This window comes from Bacillus rossius, chromosome 1, assembly GCF_032445375.1.
Source record: "Bacillus rossius redtenbacheri isolate Brsri chromosome 1, Brsri_v3, whole genome shotgun sequence".
Classification (NCBI taxonomy): domain Eukaryota; kingdom Metazoa; phylum Arthropoda; class Insecta; order Phasmatodea; family Bacillidae; genus Bacillus; species Bacillus rossius.
This window is the reverse complement of record NC_086330.1, coordinates 230,324,803-230,341,168: the sequence shown is the minus strand read 5'-3', so window position 1 is coordinate 230,341,168 and position 16,366 is coordinate 230,324,803. Positions and strand designations below refer to the sequence as shown.

Genomic DNA, 16,366 nt, shown 5'->3' with positions numbered 1-16,366 from the left:
CACTGATTTTCTGCACTTGTATACATTTTAGAGGGTATTTTTACTAAATAATTTGGTAATTCTGAAGGAGAGCCGTTATTCTGTAAAAATTTAGATAAAAATTCTATTTTTTTTAAATTTTTTTTTACATTACAGTAGTGTCTCACTAATCCGGACTTGTCCGGACCGGACCCTGTCCGGATCACCGAAAGTCCGGATCATCCGTAATCAACTTTAAAATGTATCAAAAACAAGTTTTATAGGCTAAATAAAAAATCGTTATGCTTAAAAATCAACTGCGTTTTATTATAAGGTTCTTAAGAAACTATATACATATGTATGTAACATATATAAAACAATAATATGTATTGTACATACCTACATGTAATTAAAAAGTATAAAACAATTAAAGTTTAAAAACAATTAATTTACTCGAAAAAGTTTTTAATATTCTTTTGTTTTAAAGAAGATTGCCGTCGTTTTGCCGTGCGATCTCGTAGGCGCCTCAACGTCAGTAGCTCAGCAGACGTTGTGTCGCTTTGCTTCTCTAAGTAACTCAGCAACCCCTCCAGCATTGTAGTTGCTTCGCCATGAGTTGGGCCAGCTGATTCCTCCGTACCTCCATCATCATCTTCCGAACTGTCTATTTCAGTTGCTGTGTTTGCAATGCATGCCTCCACGATTTCATCTTCACTTAACATTTGATGACCAATACCGTTGTCATCGTTAATCCATTCTGATATGTCATTCTCCTCTATGTTGGCACAACCCTCCAACTGTTGAAAAACATGTACAAAATCAAAGCTAGTTGAAGTTGGTTGAGTTTCGTCTTGTCCCTGTTTTTCCTGTGATATGCTTGGCCACAAATTTTTCCAGCTTTTTTGAAGAGTTGACGGCTTAATTTCTTCCCATGCTTCTGCGACCAAGTAAATGACAGTCTTCATTGTCACTTTCTTAATATGATCCATTAAGTTAGCTGACGGGTCTGCTTCTTGTTGCTCTAAAAGAAACATGATCATTTTTTTCCTATATCGCCGTTTTATTGCTTCAATCACCCCTTGATCCATTGGTTGTATCAAAGCAGTCACGTTTGGTGGCAGAAATTTTACGAAAATTTCACCGTCTCGCAATTCTTCCTCACTCGAGTGGCATGGTGCATTATCAATTAACAACACAGCTTTTTCTGGGCGGTTTTCGTCTCTCAAAAACTTTTTTGTTTTAGGAACAAATGTTTCAAAAAACCAAGCTTTAAAAATTTTGCTGTCCATCCATGCTGATTTTTGTGAAGTGTACTGGGCTGGAAGAGCATTTCTATTAAGATTTTTAAGTGCCCTAGGCTTAGCCGATTTGCCTATAACCAATAGTGGAATTTTCAAGTTGCCAGAAGCATTACTACAAGGAAGCAAAGTTACTCTTTCTTTTTTTACCTTATGACCTTTGGCTACAGAATCCAATTTTGATGCTAATGTTTTTTTTGGAAGCATTTTGTAATTTAATCCCGTTTCATCAGCGTTAAACACTTGGCAAGGCTCTAAGTTTTCATCTTTAACAAACTTTTCAAATTTTACTTTAAAGTCTTCACTTGCACTATTGTCACCTGACAACATTTCACCACTTACACTAAGTTCACGAATACCGTGTCAATCTTTCCAACGAGATAACCATCCCACACTGGCAGTAAAAGCAGGGTCACCTTTTAATTTTTCATTGAGTTTGAGCGCGAACGCTTGTAATGTTACGCCCGACAGCGGAACGCCTTGTTCACGTTGTTGGCAAAACCAAATGTACAAAGCCTCGTCTAAAGTTTCATTTTTTGGTTTTTTTAACGTGCTTCTGTTACCCAGACTGTCCTTACTCACCATTTTAGCACAAAAATCTTCAATTTCTTTCCGATTTTTTTTCCAATCAGAAACAGTTTGTTTTCCCACTCCTAGATCTTGCGCGATTCTAGTTAATGATTCACCCGCATCAATACGAAATAAGGCTTGGAGTTTTTGCTCCATAGTTACAGTCACTTTCTTACGTTTAGTAGCCATTACGTTGCTCTTAATAAGTGTACACAATACAATGCTCGCACTGAATAAAATTAAACTGTCACAAACACTTGTCACCAGCACGAGTAACCATTGACTGAAGGGAACAAAACAAAACAAAACAAATCGCAGGTATAGATAGAGTGAGTCACTTCTTGGAAAAGACGATGAGCGGAAAACTAGCGGTAATACTCCCGGCTACTGAGGGCAAGAGGACCCTCTCTTACAAATATATTTTCTTATTTTCCTTTGTCACAATATTCTTATTCATCATTTACGTATTTTTTATATCCGTCCGGATTAACCGGATGTCCGGACTAGCGGGGTCCGAATTAGCGAGACTCTACTGTATTTCCAAACATTGTCTAAAGAGGGCATTGTGATACAACAAGTAGTTTACTTGAAAACGACCATTTTAAATAGTGGTGACTTATGTTATGTTAGGTATATTAATATTGGCGTAAATTCATGTGAATAGTTAGTTAGGTTATGTTAGCTTCATGAAAATACTTTGTAATAGTGGGGATGGTTGATTAGGTTATATTAGCTACATTTAAAATACTTAAGATTTGTGTGAATGGTTGGTTAGGTAAGGTTACCTCTATTTGATTCATTTTTGAATTGTGTGAAAGTTTGCTTACCTACATTAAAAATACTGTAAAATAGTAAGGGGGTGTGGTGATGTTAATAGGTACATTTCATATTGGTAATACCTAACTAATCTTTGGAATCATTTTATAGTATTTTTAATATACCTATCCTAACGTAACTAACCATTCTCACAATATCACAGTATTTTCTTTATATGCAGCCTAATCAAATCACTAGTTAAAATGGTAAACTACTAGAATTATCACAACACCCTCTTAGAGAATGATTGTAAAATATGTCAGGAAGTTAAAAGAGAAGCATTTTGAAGTTATACATTTTTGTTCAGAATTACTCTGTAATTTAAGTCTGGCTTCCTCTCCATCACATAATCTTTCACATGCTCACCTAGACATGCAATAACCATGCAACCAATGGCTATGAAAATAATATAATAATATAAATCACACAAAGAAACTTCCCATTTTGGAGGCGGTGACAAGTCCTTTGCCGTGAGTGGTAAATGATGCAGACTTTAATGTTAGTCCGAAATCTCAGATAAAATGTTAATTCTGTGAGGTAAGTACACATAGCACATGCCACATAGCTTATCCGAAACCTTTGAAGCACTCCTGCTAACAAACACACCATTCATACAATATATTGGCTATTCATTGGTTAAGTGAAAAGGAAACCACAAAAACCAGTACAATATATTTTCTAACCATCTACTGCAAGAACCATATTAATAAAGTGGTTTTATTTTTGAGAAGTTTGATATTGAAATATCTCAATCAAAATTGAATTAATAAGTAAAAAAAAGGGGGTTATCTGTAAAGTTGGTTTACGGACGATAATTTTACGTGATAACGTCATAAGAAAACATTGATGAAAAATTGCATACATTTTAACGGTGGTTGGTCGGTTCTTGCACGCTCGGCTAAGGCAGAACGTGACAATGAGTCATGCTTTTTCGTGCGTGTAGCCGGCGTTCATTGATTTATAAGACGTTATCATGTCAAAAAATATAATGAAAATGAAAATACTTAACAACCCATGTATAAACCCAAAGTTAAGTCAATAAATATAAAGACAAAGTAGTATTAAGAATTTTTATGTGAATTCTCAAAATATAATAAAGTGTTCCTAACAAGTAGGTAGCATTTGCATCTTGTTCTTTTTTTTATCACTGGAGACAAATGAAAATCGCATATGGAATTAATAACATCCAAAATTTAAATATACTGACATCAGCCGGGGCTTCGCCCCATGAGCCTGTTCATCCTCCGTTCCCTTTCCCACCACCTTTCCTACCCGGCATTTGTATTGTGACGTACGTAGCCGTGTGAGATTCAAATTGCGCGCCACGAACTACAGCAAGAGGGCGCTTAGCTTCAGTGCGCCGCACCCCTATTTGTAATAGTAATATCATTGTAACCTTTTATTTCGCCCCAAAATAGTGTCAGGATTATGTATGTGAGTGCCTTTTGTTTCATTAATTTATGATGATTTTGTAATAAAATACGTGCAAGCGCGGACATGGACGCTCCCTAGCGGGCGACGGAGGAACTAGCATGTAACTTGATTTAAACTATTTTCTATTACATAAGTAATAATTACATACGGTCTGGTCATGGGTGTGATGTGCTAATTTTTATAAAGAGTTCATGTTATTTTCAATAATAACCCGGGGCACGCAATAGCTAAGATGTTAACGGTAATTGTGTTTGGCGCGAAGGGCGCCATGTTGCCTTCCGCATGCCCTTGTCTCAGCCCAGTCTCCTTCTTCAGCCGGCCGAGAGCGGACGTCTTTGCAGACACCCCGAGGACATCACCGTTGTTTCACCGAGAAGTAGTTCTGTTAAGTAATTTATTCAAATTATTTTCTCTTTCTATCCTCGGGGCCCCTCTCGGTCGGAGAGACTGCTTAATTAATAATTCTTTACTCTCCGGAGTTTTTGGTCATCTGTGTATTAAGTAACGGCTTGAGGCGACCACGTGTGTGGTTCGCCTCCTCACCTAATTCGATTCATGCCTTGGGCGTTTTATAACAGTATCAAGGAAGGATTGTGTAAGGGCGTCTAACGTGAGTAAATAAAAACCAACTTAATTGAGTCACGTGTCTTTGTGTTCGGGGGGGCCACGTGGGTCCTTAACCTGGTCAGCGGCGTGTGGGACGCCCTGAGAGCCCACTGCGGTAATTAGAAGCGTGCCCGACGCTGAGAGCGGGCTTAGTTAGGGACAGGTGTTGCGTTAAAAATCAGGAGGGCTAATATCTCGCCGCACACGGGCTACGTAACGCCCTGAGTTAGAGTTTCAAGTCGGGTCCACGTGCCCACTCACGTGGTGGCGCCTATTATTTTCCACCAGTATTCAAACCTTAACACTGGTAAGCCCTCAATACATAGGTAAAAAGAAAAGATTGTAATATTACAATGCATCTCAGGAAAATATAAAACTTATTGTTTATTGTAGATGCCTTTTTTTTTGGATAAGGCAGGACAGTAATTATTTACTGACTCTGATGTTGGAGTTAAGTACAATGTTTAAGCTGCTGCAGGTAGGCAAGTGTGACTGCGGGAAGTACCTGGTATGGTTGTGTCCACTGCAATTGCTTCGCCCCTGATTCAGGAAGCAAAAAGGTGCAAATTTGTGACAACAGGGCAGGTTTCATACTATATTTCCTTTTAAAATTGATGTTTAATTTTATTTCTGCCCTTAAGTTATATATCAAAGAGAATGTTTAAATTTTAAACATTGTCAGCATTTTTTGTCAATTTTTACTTGCACTTTTTTTTTGTACAGGGTTAGGTCTGAATTTAAGACACACTTTTTTGAGATTTTCAGTAATTTATTTAACTGCTTTGATGTATTATAAAGTATGGCTGACCTGACAAACTTTTTTCTTCAGTTTACATGGGCAGACGCATGGTTTACATGTACCTAGCTAACCCATGAAATACATAGTTTAAATTTATCAAGGCTTCACATAATAGTGAAAGTAAACTTCAGCTTGCCAAAAAAACAATACAGAATTTAAGAAACAAAATCTCAAGTACTTACTTTTTCCATAGGCTTTATAAATTATGATCGTACATACCCTTGATGGTCATTACATAAAATTATGAGACACACCATGAATTAAGTGAATTATCCAAATAAGCTATATGAAAAAAATAGCAAGGTAAAATTTTTCTGAAAGCCACATGAAAAACACATTTTAAAGTGTGCATTAATTTATTTAGTTTGCATCAAATAATTAATTAATTTTGTTTCGTGGAACTACGTAGAGTCGAATGCTCTGGGATGTATAACTTATCATTTTATAAATAAGGAAAAAATATATGCAAATTTCTTTACCAATCATTGTCCTAGCCATTCAACTTCTACATTTTAAAGACTGAACAAAGCTAAAGCACTTTTGTACAAGTCACAAAATTTCTTGGAAAAAAAAACTTGCTGTTTGCATTCTATGGTTTGGCACATTCTGTAAACAGGCATCAATTGAGCTGCATGCGCTTAGATTTCTTACAGATAGATTCTGGCTGTCGATCTTATCCGCCAGGTCACATTACTGCACTCCCGGAGTTCTTATTTCACCGTAATTTTTTATTTAAGTATAGTATTTCCTGTTTTCTAGCTGGTAACATTTCTCATTTTTACATTTTCACACTTGGTATTCCCGTTAAAACTATATTGATGTTCGTTAATCCAGCAAAATCACCAATGCTGATGGTGATTGGTCTCGCCAGTGCTGATAGTGATTTGCTCTTTGATGGTCTTGCAGTTGACCAGTTGTAAAATTAAAGTTACTGTTGAAAGACCACAGCAGTGCCTCTATTTAGCCAGTGCTGATGGTAACTTTGTCTCTGATGGTCTCACCATCATCAGGCTGCAAGATGTGCCTGTAGCTGGCCAGTGCTGATGTTGACTCCATCCCTGTGATGCAGCCCCACACATTGGACACCTGTACAGTGCGCTCATAGCGGACGCCATGCACCGGTACCACAGACTGCTGGGCTGTGAGCAGACACTGTTTGCCACGGGGACAGACGAGCATGGCACCAAGATCCAGGAGGCCGCATCCCGAGCCGGCTGCCACATCCCGGACTATTGCGACCAGATTTCTCGCCAGTACCACGAGCTTTTCCACGCATTTGAAGTGGAGTATACTGACTTTGTGCGCACCACACAGCAGAGACACAAAACAGCTGTTCATCATTTTTGGGTGGGTTTTCACTTCTGTTTTTGATTTTAGTATTTATGAGAATATGAAGTAACTTTACTTTGCTTCAGTTTACACGATATCTCATATTATTACACGCAGTGTTTTACTGTGCTACCTCTGGTTCTAACATTTAAACACAGTGTGTGTATATTTTACATGTATATATATAATATGTTCACTCCTGTAGACATTTCACAGCGAAAGGTCTGTAATCAATTTGTGCTGGATTATAGAATATACAGAACCATAGAATGCTGAATTAAAGACCTTTCACTATTAGTGCCTCTCATTTATAATGTATTGTGCTGACTGCAATTACTAGAAAGCTGTTACTAATCTAACAACTGCAGGAATCTTTAATTGGGATCTTCTAAGATGGAGTCACAATACCTTGACCAACACGACATGACAAATCAGATTAGGCGTCGTACATTGTTCAACACGGCAGAGTTAATAGCTTAAGGTCACAATACTATGACAACATTAATACGATAACTCTGATATGGCTGTTGGCAAGTAATTCCAAGCTAAATGCATCCATAAAATGTAATATATAATGCACTAAAACAGTGTAGACCCTTTAGGAATCTATTTCCTGTTGATAGTTGAAGTGCATAAGAATATACATTTAGTCATATATTGCATAAAGTGAGATTTAAATTAATTTTAGATACGAGGAAGCAAGACAGATGTGTAGATAAGGAACAAAATATTTCCACTGTTAATTATGCTAAAAATTTAAAAATAAACATAATAAAAAGTTTATGTCACACTGCAAATGTGAAAGAGTATCCTGATGTAACACAAAATTTTATTTTTTAACTTAAAAATTTACCAATTAGGTAAATATTTTTCAAGTTTAGTTCTGTAAGGTTTTCGTTTTGCTTTCCTTCGTGCTCTATAACAAGACAAAATTATAAATAGAATTATAAGCACATTGCTATACAATTAGATATATTGGAAAAGCAAAGATCTAAAAGATTTTCGGATATCATTGAGTAGATCTTGAGCCTTGGTTTTGATGTGAGTACCTATGCAAGATATTAGCAGTATGATTATTAAACCAATCCACACAGGGACCATTGAAATCACCAAGTATCACTGGGTCTTTTTGAAAGCTGATGAGGTTGTCTTCTATATTCTTAAAATAAGTAAAATATCTGGGGGTAAATATATATTACCAAGAGTTAGAGAATCAGTAGGTGAAGTTTTAATTTTTATCCAAACAACTTCAATACCAGTGGTAGTCATAATTATATATTGCTTGAAATGATACAGATTTATTTGTATTAACAGCTGTCAAAACACCACTACTTCTTTGGTAATATTGACTGTGACGACAGTCGTCGTACCCTCCCAGATACAGAGGCCGTACCTGGCCACCGACGCGGGCCTGAGGGGGCCTATTTTCCCCCCCAGTGAACCCCAGTGTGTGCGACGGCCAGGGACGCACCCGCGTGCGCCCTAGCATGCCAACGAGTGTTTTTTCTATGTGACTTTATCTTTTATTTCAGTGTGTATATATTTGTAAACGATTAAGGGATTTGAATGTGTGTAATTAACTTATTTTATTTATTATTCATTGTGCAAGTTCGCTGTGTAATTAATGTCTCGTGTATGTCTTTGTAAATAATTCAATAACTTTTTCTGAAGTGTTTCGCCGTAGTATGTAATTGCAGCCTGGCGCGCCGCGGGACGGAGCTCTCTCCCACGCCGGCCGATTTTCCCCTCCCTCCCCGCCACCCGCGGGCGCCGGCCCGCGGGCGAGCGGGGAGAGGCAGTCGCGTCCTGGTCTCGAGCGGAGACAGACGTGTTCGTTGCTCCGCGAGCCGCGCACGTTGCGCTCGGGATTGAACGTTCGCTCAGTCCGCAGTCGGTCACGGCAGCTGAGCTGCCACCGCGAATCAGCTTAGCATTGTTAACTTACGAGTCATCGGGAGACGTGTCTAGCGGGCAGTTTCTACAACGCGAACGTGGTGCTACGAGTCTCTGAACTTTTCGCCGTCCACGGAACATTACGTAACGGACCGCGTATGTACAGCGTTCCGTCTTCGGGCCCTTTCTCACTGGGTCAGCCTAGCATTAATAAACTTTACGATTCGCGCCGAAACGTATTTGAGAACCGCCCCGTCATCAGGGAGTCCGTGTCGCCGTGGTAGGGCACTTGTTCCGCGACGGTTCCGCCAGGCTGCGGCAGGACTTTATAAGCGTTAATAAAAGACGGCTCGTGAAATTCGTTAATGCCGTGTTCTGCTTGCGACAACCTACCAACATTCCTCGCAATCACTTCACTCTCCCTCCAGGTCCCGCCTTTCCCGGTCCCGGCCACGTTGGCCTGGACCCACACCTCTCCGACGAGGGCAGTACGGGCATAACAGGACATTTATTTCAACGGGAAAACGGGGACCTGAAGCCGAGGGACGTCATTTGGCGCCCAACTAGTGTGGCCGTAAGCATACGCAAGCGCACGCAAGCGCACGCAAGCGCACGCAAGCGCGCAGGTGCAGGACAGAACGGAAGCAGGTGCGGCTGCGCGGCGTGGGAGCGGCTCGAATTCGAGACGTCGCGCCGGCGCGCCGGCGGGAGATAACGCAGCGCGGGAACGGCGCGAACACGAGACGTTTCGGCGAGAGATAGCGCGTCGTGGGGGACAGAAATACAAGACGGCGGTGCAGCGGTATCCCGGACTGAAGATAACGCGCTGGGGAGGATCGTATTGTATTACTGGGGGAGATTGTGTTCACGATCCGCGGATCAGTAGCACAGGAGGACAGGATGGCGTGGAAACAGGCGGGACAAGAAAGATACGATCTAATCAGTTTCGAAACGGACTTGTGTGAGGAGGGAGACTCCGCGAAAATGGACGTAAAAAACGAGGTTTGCGGGTCCGGCGGCGCGGCCGAGGGCGTAAACAGCACGGACAGCACAGTTGAGGACAGTAAACGGGAACAGGGGGACAGGCACGCGGACGCAGATGGGCCGGTAGTGCGGTACGTGAGCACGCAGTTTGAGTTGCCAGAGTTTGCGGGGAGAGACAACGAGGACCCGCGGGAGTTTTTGCGGGAGTGTGAACACCTCCTAAAACTGTACGAAGTGCGACGGGCGGAGTGGACGCCGCGAGTGGCGGGACAGCTCCGCGGCGAGGCAAGGAACTGGTGGTCAATGGCCGGGAGTTTTGATACCGAGTGGGGACATTTTGTGCGCCAAGTCAAAACTAGGTTTGATAACGATCAGGCGCGGGCAATGTGTTTGCGGACATTTTATTGCCGAAACCAGGAGGAGGACGAGAGTGCAGAGCAGTTCATTTACGAGAAGTTACGCATGTTCCGCCGATTGGGGACAAGTGGGGACGTGAGTGCGGCGTTGCCAACCATTGTCGAACAATTGCTGCCAGAGTTTCGCCCCTTCATGAGGACGGCTGCTGGTCGTGACACGGAGGAGTTCGTGGCCCTCGCCCGCGTGATCGAACGTGACATGTCGCAGTGGAGGACGGCACTCAGGGGCGCGAGAGCTCCCCGTGCTCGCTCGGGGCCGCGAGGGGTCACCGTCACAGAGGTCACGGACAGTGACTTGACCGTGGTGAGCTACGCCGGCGGCGCGGGACCGCGCAGGACAACAGACCGCGGTGGCACCAGGGAACGCCCGGAACCAGCTGCGACAGGAGGAGGACGTCACGAGCGGACAGATACGAGAGAGAGGGACGAACGTCCGCCGCGATGCCGTTTTTGCCCGGACGCGTACCATTGGCATCGCCTCTGCCCCACCAGAGCCGCGTGGGAGGAGGCGCGCGAAGGCAACACGTCGCAGGCGGGAAACGCAGGACCGGGGGCGGAGGGACAACTGGGTGCCGCTCCCCGGCCCGCCAGCCACCGGCAGTCCCAGTAACTGACAGAACACGTCGACCACCACCGGCGCCTACCGCACTAACGTCCTGTATGCCGCCGGGAAGCAGGGGACAACGGGACTACTCCTCATCAGCTGTCCCCATGCCGAGGCAACTGCGGGGACAGCTGACTGCCGGCGCCACCACCGCGGCCCTGAGGCCGGGTATACCAGGGCCGGACCAGCCGCCTCGTCGACACGCCGTCGACGGGGTGGACAACCAGAGCGTCAGCGCAGGCATCCCGCCGGCCATCTCCGTGCAGGGACAGCTGACTGCCGGCGCCACCACCGCGGCCCTGAGGCCGGTTATACCAGGGCCGGACCAGCCGCCTCGTCGACACGCCGTCGACGGGGTGGACAACCAGAGCGTCAGCGCAGGCATCCCGCCGGCCATCTCCGTGCAGGGACAGCTGACTGCCGGCGCCACCACCGCGGCCCTGAGGCCGGTTATACCAGGGCCGGACCAGCCGCCTCGTCGACACGCCGTCGACGGGGTGGACAATCAGAGCATCAGCGCAGGCGTCCCGCCGGCCATCTCCGGGCAGGGACAGCTGACTGCCGGCGCCACCACCGCGGCCCTGAGGCCGGGTATACCAGGGCCGGACCAGCCGCCTCGTCGATACGCCGTCGACGGGGCGGACAACCAGAGCATCAGCGCAGGCATCCCGCCGGCCATCTCCGTGCAGGGACAGCTGACTGCCGGCGCCACCACCGCGGCCCTGAGGCCGGGTATACCAGGGCCGGACCAGCCGCCTCGTCGATACGCCGTCGACGGGGCGGACAACCAGAGCATCAGCGCAGGCATCCCGCCGGCCATCTCCGTGCAGGGACAGCTGACTGCCGGCGCCACCGCCGCGGCCCTGAGGCCGGTTATACCAGGGCCGGACCAGCCGCCTCGTCGACCTGTCGTCGACGAGGTGGACCACCGGAACGTCAACACGTCGGCGCCGGAGCGAGCCGCGGACCTCGCCGCGAGTTCCCCACGCCCGGACGGCCAGGTGGCCGGGGGCGGTGGGGGACAGACGACTGCACAGCTGGGGCAGGTCGGCCCCGAGGAGCCGGAGCTGCTGCGAATTCCTGTCCGCGCTAACGGGCGGGAGATGCTGGCCCTGGTGGACACCGCCGCCAGCCGAACCTACATCGCGGCCCACCTGGTGGGAGCGGAGGCAGTGACACCGCGGAGGGAGCTGGTGCAGCTGGCCACCAGGGATGCCGTCGTTGCAGCGGGGGGCATCACTCAGGTAACAATGAGCATCGTTGGTCACGTTAGCCACGTCGAGGCCTGGGTGGTCCCCGAGCTCCGCGAGGGGCTGATTCTGGGGGTCCCATGGCTGCACGAGGTCGACGCCACCGTGGAAGTACGAGCTGGCCGGATGCACTTCGGCACCCAGGGGCGCTGGACGGTGTACGGCGTGCACCAGGTTCCCCCCAGTCCCCCTCAGTCAGTCATTCGCCTAGAAGACCTTCAGCACGGTGTTCCAGAGGAGTACGTCGATGTCATCAACCATGTCCTCACCTCTCAGGCACAGGTATTTGCGGCCGCGGACCGGCTACGACGGACAAACGTGACGGAGCACCGGATACCGATGGTACCGCACCGCCCTCCCTTTGAGAAGGTATACGGATTTGGCATCCGGGAACGGGAGGCCATACAGACTCAAATTGACGAGATGTTACGTGACGGGGTAGTGGAACCCAGCACCTCCCCGTATAACTCACGGGTGGTGCTGGCCACCAAGAAAGACGGAAGTCTACGCTTTTGCGTAAACTTCAAGGCGATAAACAAACTGACCATTCCCGCCCCGCCCCCGCAGATCAATATCACAGACGCACTGGCAGGACTGGGGGACGCCACTATTTTCACGACACTAGACTTAAAATCAGGCTACTGGCAGGTGCCGGTATGTCTGGAGGACCGCCCTAAGACGGCATTTACGGCACCAGACGGTCGACGTTACCAGTTCTGCGCCATGCCGTTTGGTCTCATGGACGCCCCTGCCACGTTCCAGGCCCTGATGGTACGTGTTCTGGATGGGTACATTGGTGAGTTCGCCAGTGCCTATCTGGACGACGTTATCATCTGGTCCAGGACGTGGGAGGAACACGCGCACCATCTGGCATTGGTGCTAGAACGTATGGCCAGACACGGACTGACGTGCGCCCCAAAGAAATGCCACATTGGGGCCACGGAAATAGAGTTCCTAGGACACATAGTGACGGCGGAGGGGTGCCGCCCCCGACCTGAGCAGTTGGAGCTAATAGAGGGAAAGGGGGCACCGAAGACCAGGAAGCAGCTCCAGAAGCTGCTGGGGCTGCTCAACTGGCTGCGGTCCTTCGTCCCCGACTTCGCCACGGTGACGGCCCCGATGACGGACCTACTGTCGCCGAAGACTAAGTTCCGGTGGACCCCCGCCGCGGACGAGGCCTTGCGACAGGTGAAGCGCCGGTTCAGGAACTGTCACACGCTCTCACGCCTGGTGCCCAGCCGCCCCATCTTCATCCAGACGGATGCGAGTCAGGAGGGGATGGGGGCGGTGTTGTACCAGATGGATGACCGGGGCGAGAGGCGCGTGATCGAGTACGCCAGCGCCAAGTTTGGGCAGGCTGAGCGGAAGTATCACGTGAATGAGCAAGAGTGCCTTGCGGTGGTCTGGGCCCTACAGAGGTACCGTCACCACGTCGAGGGCCGCTCATTCACGCTGAGAACCGACAGCCAATGCCTCCGCTGGTTGGACTCCGCTCAGGGCCGGAAGTCTAAGTTCACTCGGTGGGCCATGCTGATCCAGGAATTCTCGTTCACGGTCGAGCACATTCCTGGACGTGAAAATCAGTTGGCCGACGAGTTGTCCCGGAATCCGGACCCTGAGAATGAGTTCCACGACGACCAGGGCTGGGAGGAAGTGCTCCTCCCTGAGCGTGAGCGCGGGGTAGAGGACTCGGTGCCGCGACCGTGCGCGTTGTACGCGCTGACAAGCCCCACTGCTCCTGCACCTGACGCGCGACCCGAGACTATGACTGACCTGCTGGCGTGGGTCCACGCGGCGCAACTCCGGGACCCCGACACCCGGACCCGACTGACAGAGTGTGGGGAGGGGGTGATACCGGGCTGCCGGAGCCTGAACGGGGTGCTCCAGACCAGGGGGGCTCACAGGTCGAGCGGGTGGCGGACCCACGTGCCGCCCGAGGCCAGGCGCTGGGTCCTGAGCTACCTGCATGACCACCCCCTGGCGGGACACCCGGGCGCGGAGCAGACGCTGCGTGAGGTCAGACGGACGTTCCGCTGGCCTGGCGACGCGGCAGAAGTAAGACGCTACGTGCGGGCCTGCCTGCGTTGCCAGGGGCGGAAGTCCAGGCGACCCGACGGCAAGGAGCAGCAGGTCCCACGACGGCCCCGGAATCCCTTCCACACTGTGGCGGTGGATATTATGGGGCCGTATCCTCGCACGTCCCGTGGTCGGCGATTCATTGTTGTGGTCACGGATGTCTTCACCCGCTGGGCGGAGGCGTTCGCAGTACCAAACGTGAAGGCCGGCACCGTGATTGCCCTGCTCGAGCGCGAGTTCTTCCCGCGATACGGGTACCCCGCGGTCCTGCTGACGGACAACGGGGTGCAGTTCACGGGGAGAAGCTGGCGAGTGTCCTGCGCGGGTTGGGGGGTGGAGCATCACACGACGCCCACCTACCATCCGCGCGCGAATCCGACCGAAAGGCGGAATCAGGACATTAAAACTCAGCTGCGCATCCGGTTGGACGAGGACCACACCAAGTGGGACCTGCACCTGCCGACGCTGCTGTTTTGCCTGCGCCGTCGGACGAACGCGGTCACGGGCCATTCCCCCGCTGAACTGGTGCAGGGCCGGAACCTCGCCCTGCCCGGGGAAGCGCGCGCAACCCCCGACTTGCACAACATGACCACGGACGATCTGCGCGAAGACGCCCGACGTCGCCAAGCTGACTACCTGACTAGACGTACGCCGCAGACGCACCAGCCCCCAGCACGACTAGAGCCTGGCCAGCAGGTGTTTGTTAAGTGTCATCACCTGTCGGCTGGCGAGCGGGGCTTTTGCGCCAGTCTGGCTCCTAAGTGGGCGGGGCCACAGGAGATCGTAGACAGACTGGGCACCACCTCGTACCTCGTGCGTCGCGCCGACGGACGGACAACTAAGGTGCACAGGGACGACATTCGACTGATAGGCGACCCGCACGACGAGTACGACCACGACGACAGCGGACCAGTGGACGGTGACGAGGCCGAGGATGACGTCACCGAAGGTGTACTGGCCGACCTCGGCGCCCCTGTGGTGGTACCGCCGGAGCCGGACCTGGGACGTCGACGGGGACACGCCCACCCCAGGTCACTGCGGGGGGTTGGCAGGGACGTTGACAGGGACGACGACACACGGGACGGGACCGATGACAACGTCGCAGTAGGAGTCCTGGTCGACCTCGATGACCCCGTGGTGACGCCACCGGAACCGGATCAGGGACGTCGACGGGGACACGCCTACCCCGGGTCACGGCGAGTGGCAGGCGAGAACGCTGACGGGGACGGTGACACACGGGACAGGACCGATGACAACGTCGCAGTAGGAGTCCTGGTCGACCTCGGTGACCCCGTGGTGACGCCACCGGAACCGGACCAGGGACGTCGACGGGGACACGCCTACCCCGGGTCACGGCGAGTGGCAGGCGAGAACGCTGACGGGGACGGTGACACACGGGACAGGACCGATGACAACGTCGCAGTAGGAGTCCTGGTCGACCTCGGTGACCCCGTGGTGACGCCACCGGAGCCGGATCAGGGACGTCGACGAGGACACGCCCACCCCAAGTCACTGCGGGGGGTTGGCAGGAACGTTGACAGGGACGACGACACCTGGGGCACGACACATGGACGGGCCCCCACGACGACACCGACTCAGCCTCCTACGGGGGGACAGCAAAAGGGGAACGGTGGTTGGCAACTGGCAAGAGGGGGCGGGGAACGGACGCCCGTCAGAAGGGGCGGAAGGGGTCCGCGTGGCGCAAGCATGGCAGAGCTGGAGCGCTTTGTGGACCGGGTGCTCCCGCCTGATGACGTCAGCGCCTACGCCAACGACACTGATGGACCGCTCATCGAGGACGTAACACATGACAACACTGCTCAGGGCGACCTGGTCGACCTGAGTGAACCAGTGGTGACGTTGCCGGAGCCTACCCAGAGACGTGGACGGAGGTACGTCCACTCCTGGGAACGGCGGGTGACGGGGACGGACGTGAGCAAGGACGTGACAGACGGGGTAACGGTCCGGCTCCTCAGTGGGGAGGGCGATGTCGACAGGGCCCAGCAGGTGGTCCTGGACTTGCCTTCCGGGGAGCCGAGGATGACCGCTCACGCGGGGAGGGGACCGGCGTTGCGCCGGTCCACGCGTGAGAAGACGGCCCCCCACTACCTCCGGGACTACGAGTGGGGGAGTCAGCGCAAACCCCGCGACGTAAGACAAACGACCGACGGGGGGTTACGCTGCAGCGTGATGCAGCTCCTGCCCCAGTTTGCCCGACCCGGACGGAATGACGTGACGAGCTCCGACGACCAGACAAGTGGCCGGACGCGGACGCAGCTGCCGGTCTAGGTCGGCGTCGGGGGCCAGGACGGCCTCGGGAGAGGGGGGGCATA

The 16,366-nt window shown here is 50.4% G+C and overlaps 1 protein-coding gene across 2 annotated transcripts in view; it reads left to right on the top strand.

Annotated features, from left to right (window-relative positions):
• Positions 1-16,366, top strand: part of LOC134527347 (methionine--tRNA ligase, mitochondrial) — a 91,286-nt gene that overhangs the window by 3,148 nt on the left and 71,772 nt on the right. The window contains exon 2 of one of the 2 annotated variants that reach the window (XM_063359948.1): positions 6,551-6,828. The exons of the other annotated variant lie outside the window; for it this stretch is intronic. Coding sequence (XP_063216018.1) covers positions 6,551-6,828 — 278 coding nt within the window. The remainder of the gene's footprint in view (positions 1-6,550; positions 6,829-16,366) is intronic. 2 annotated transcript variants of the gene reach the window in all.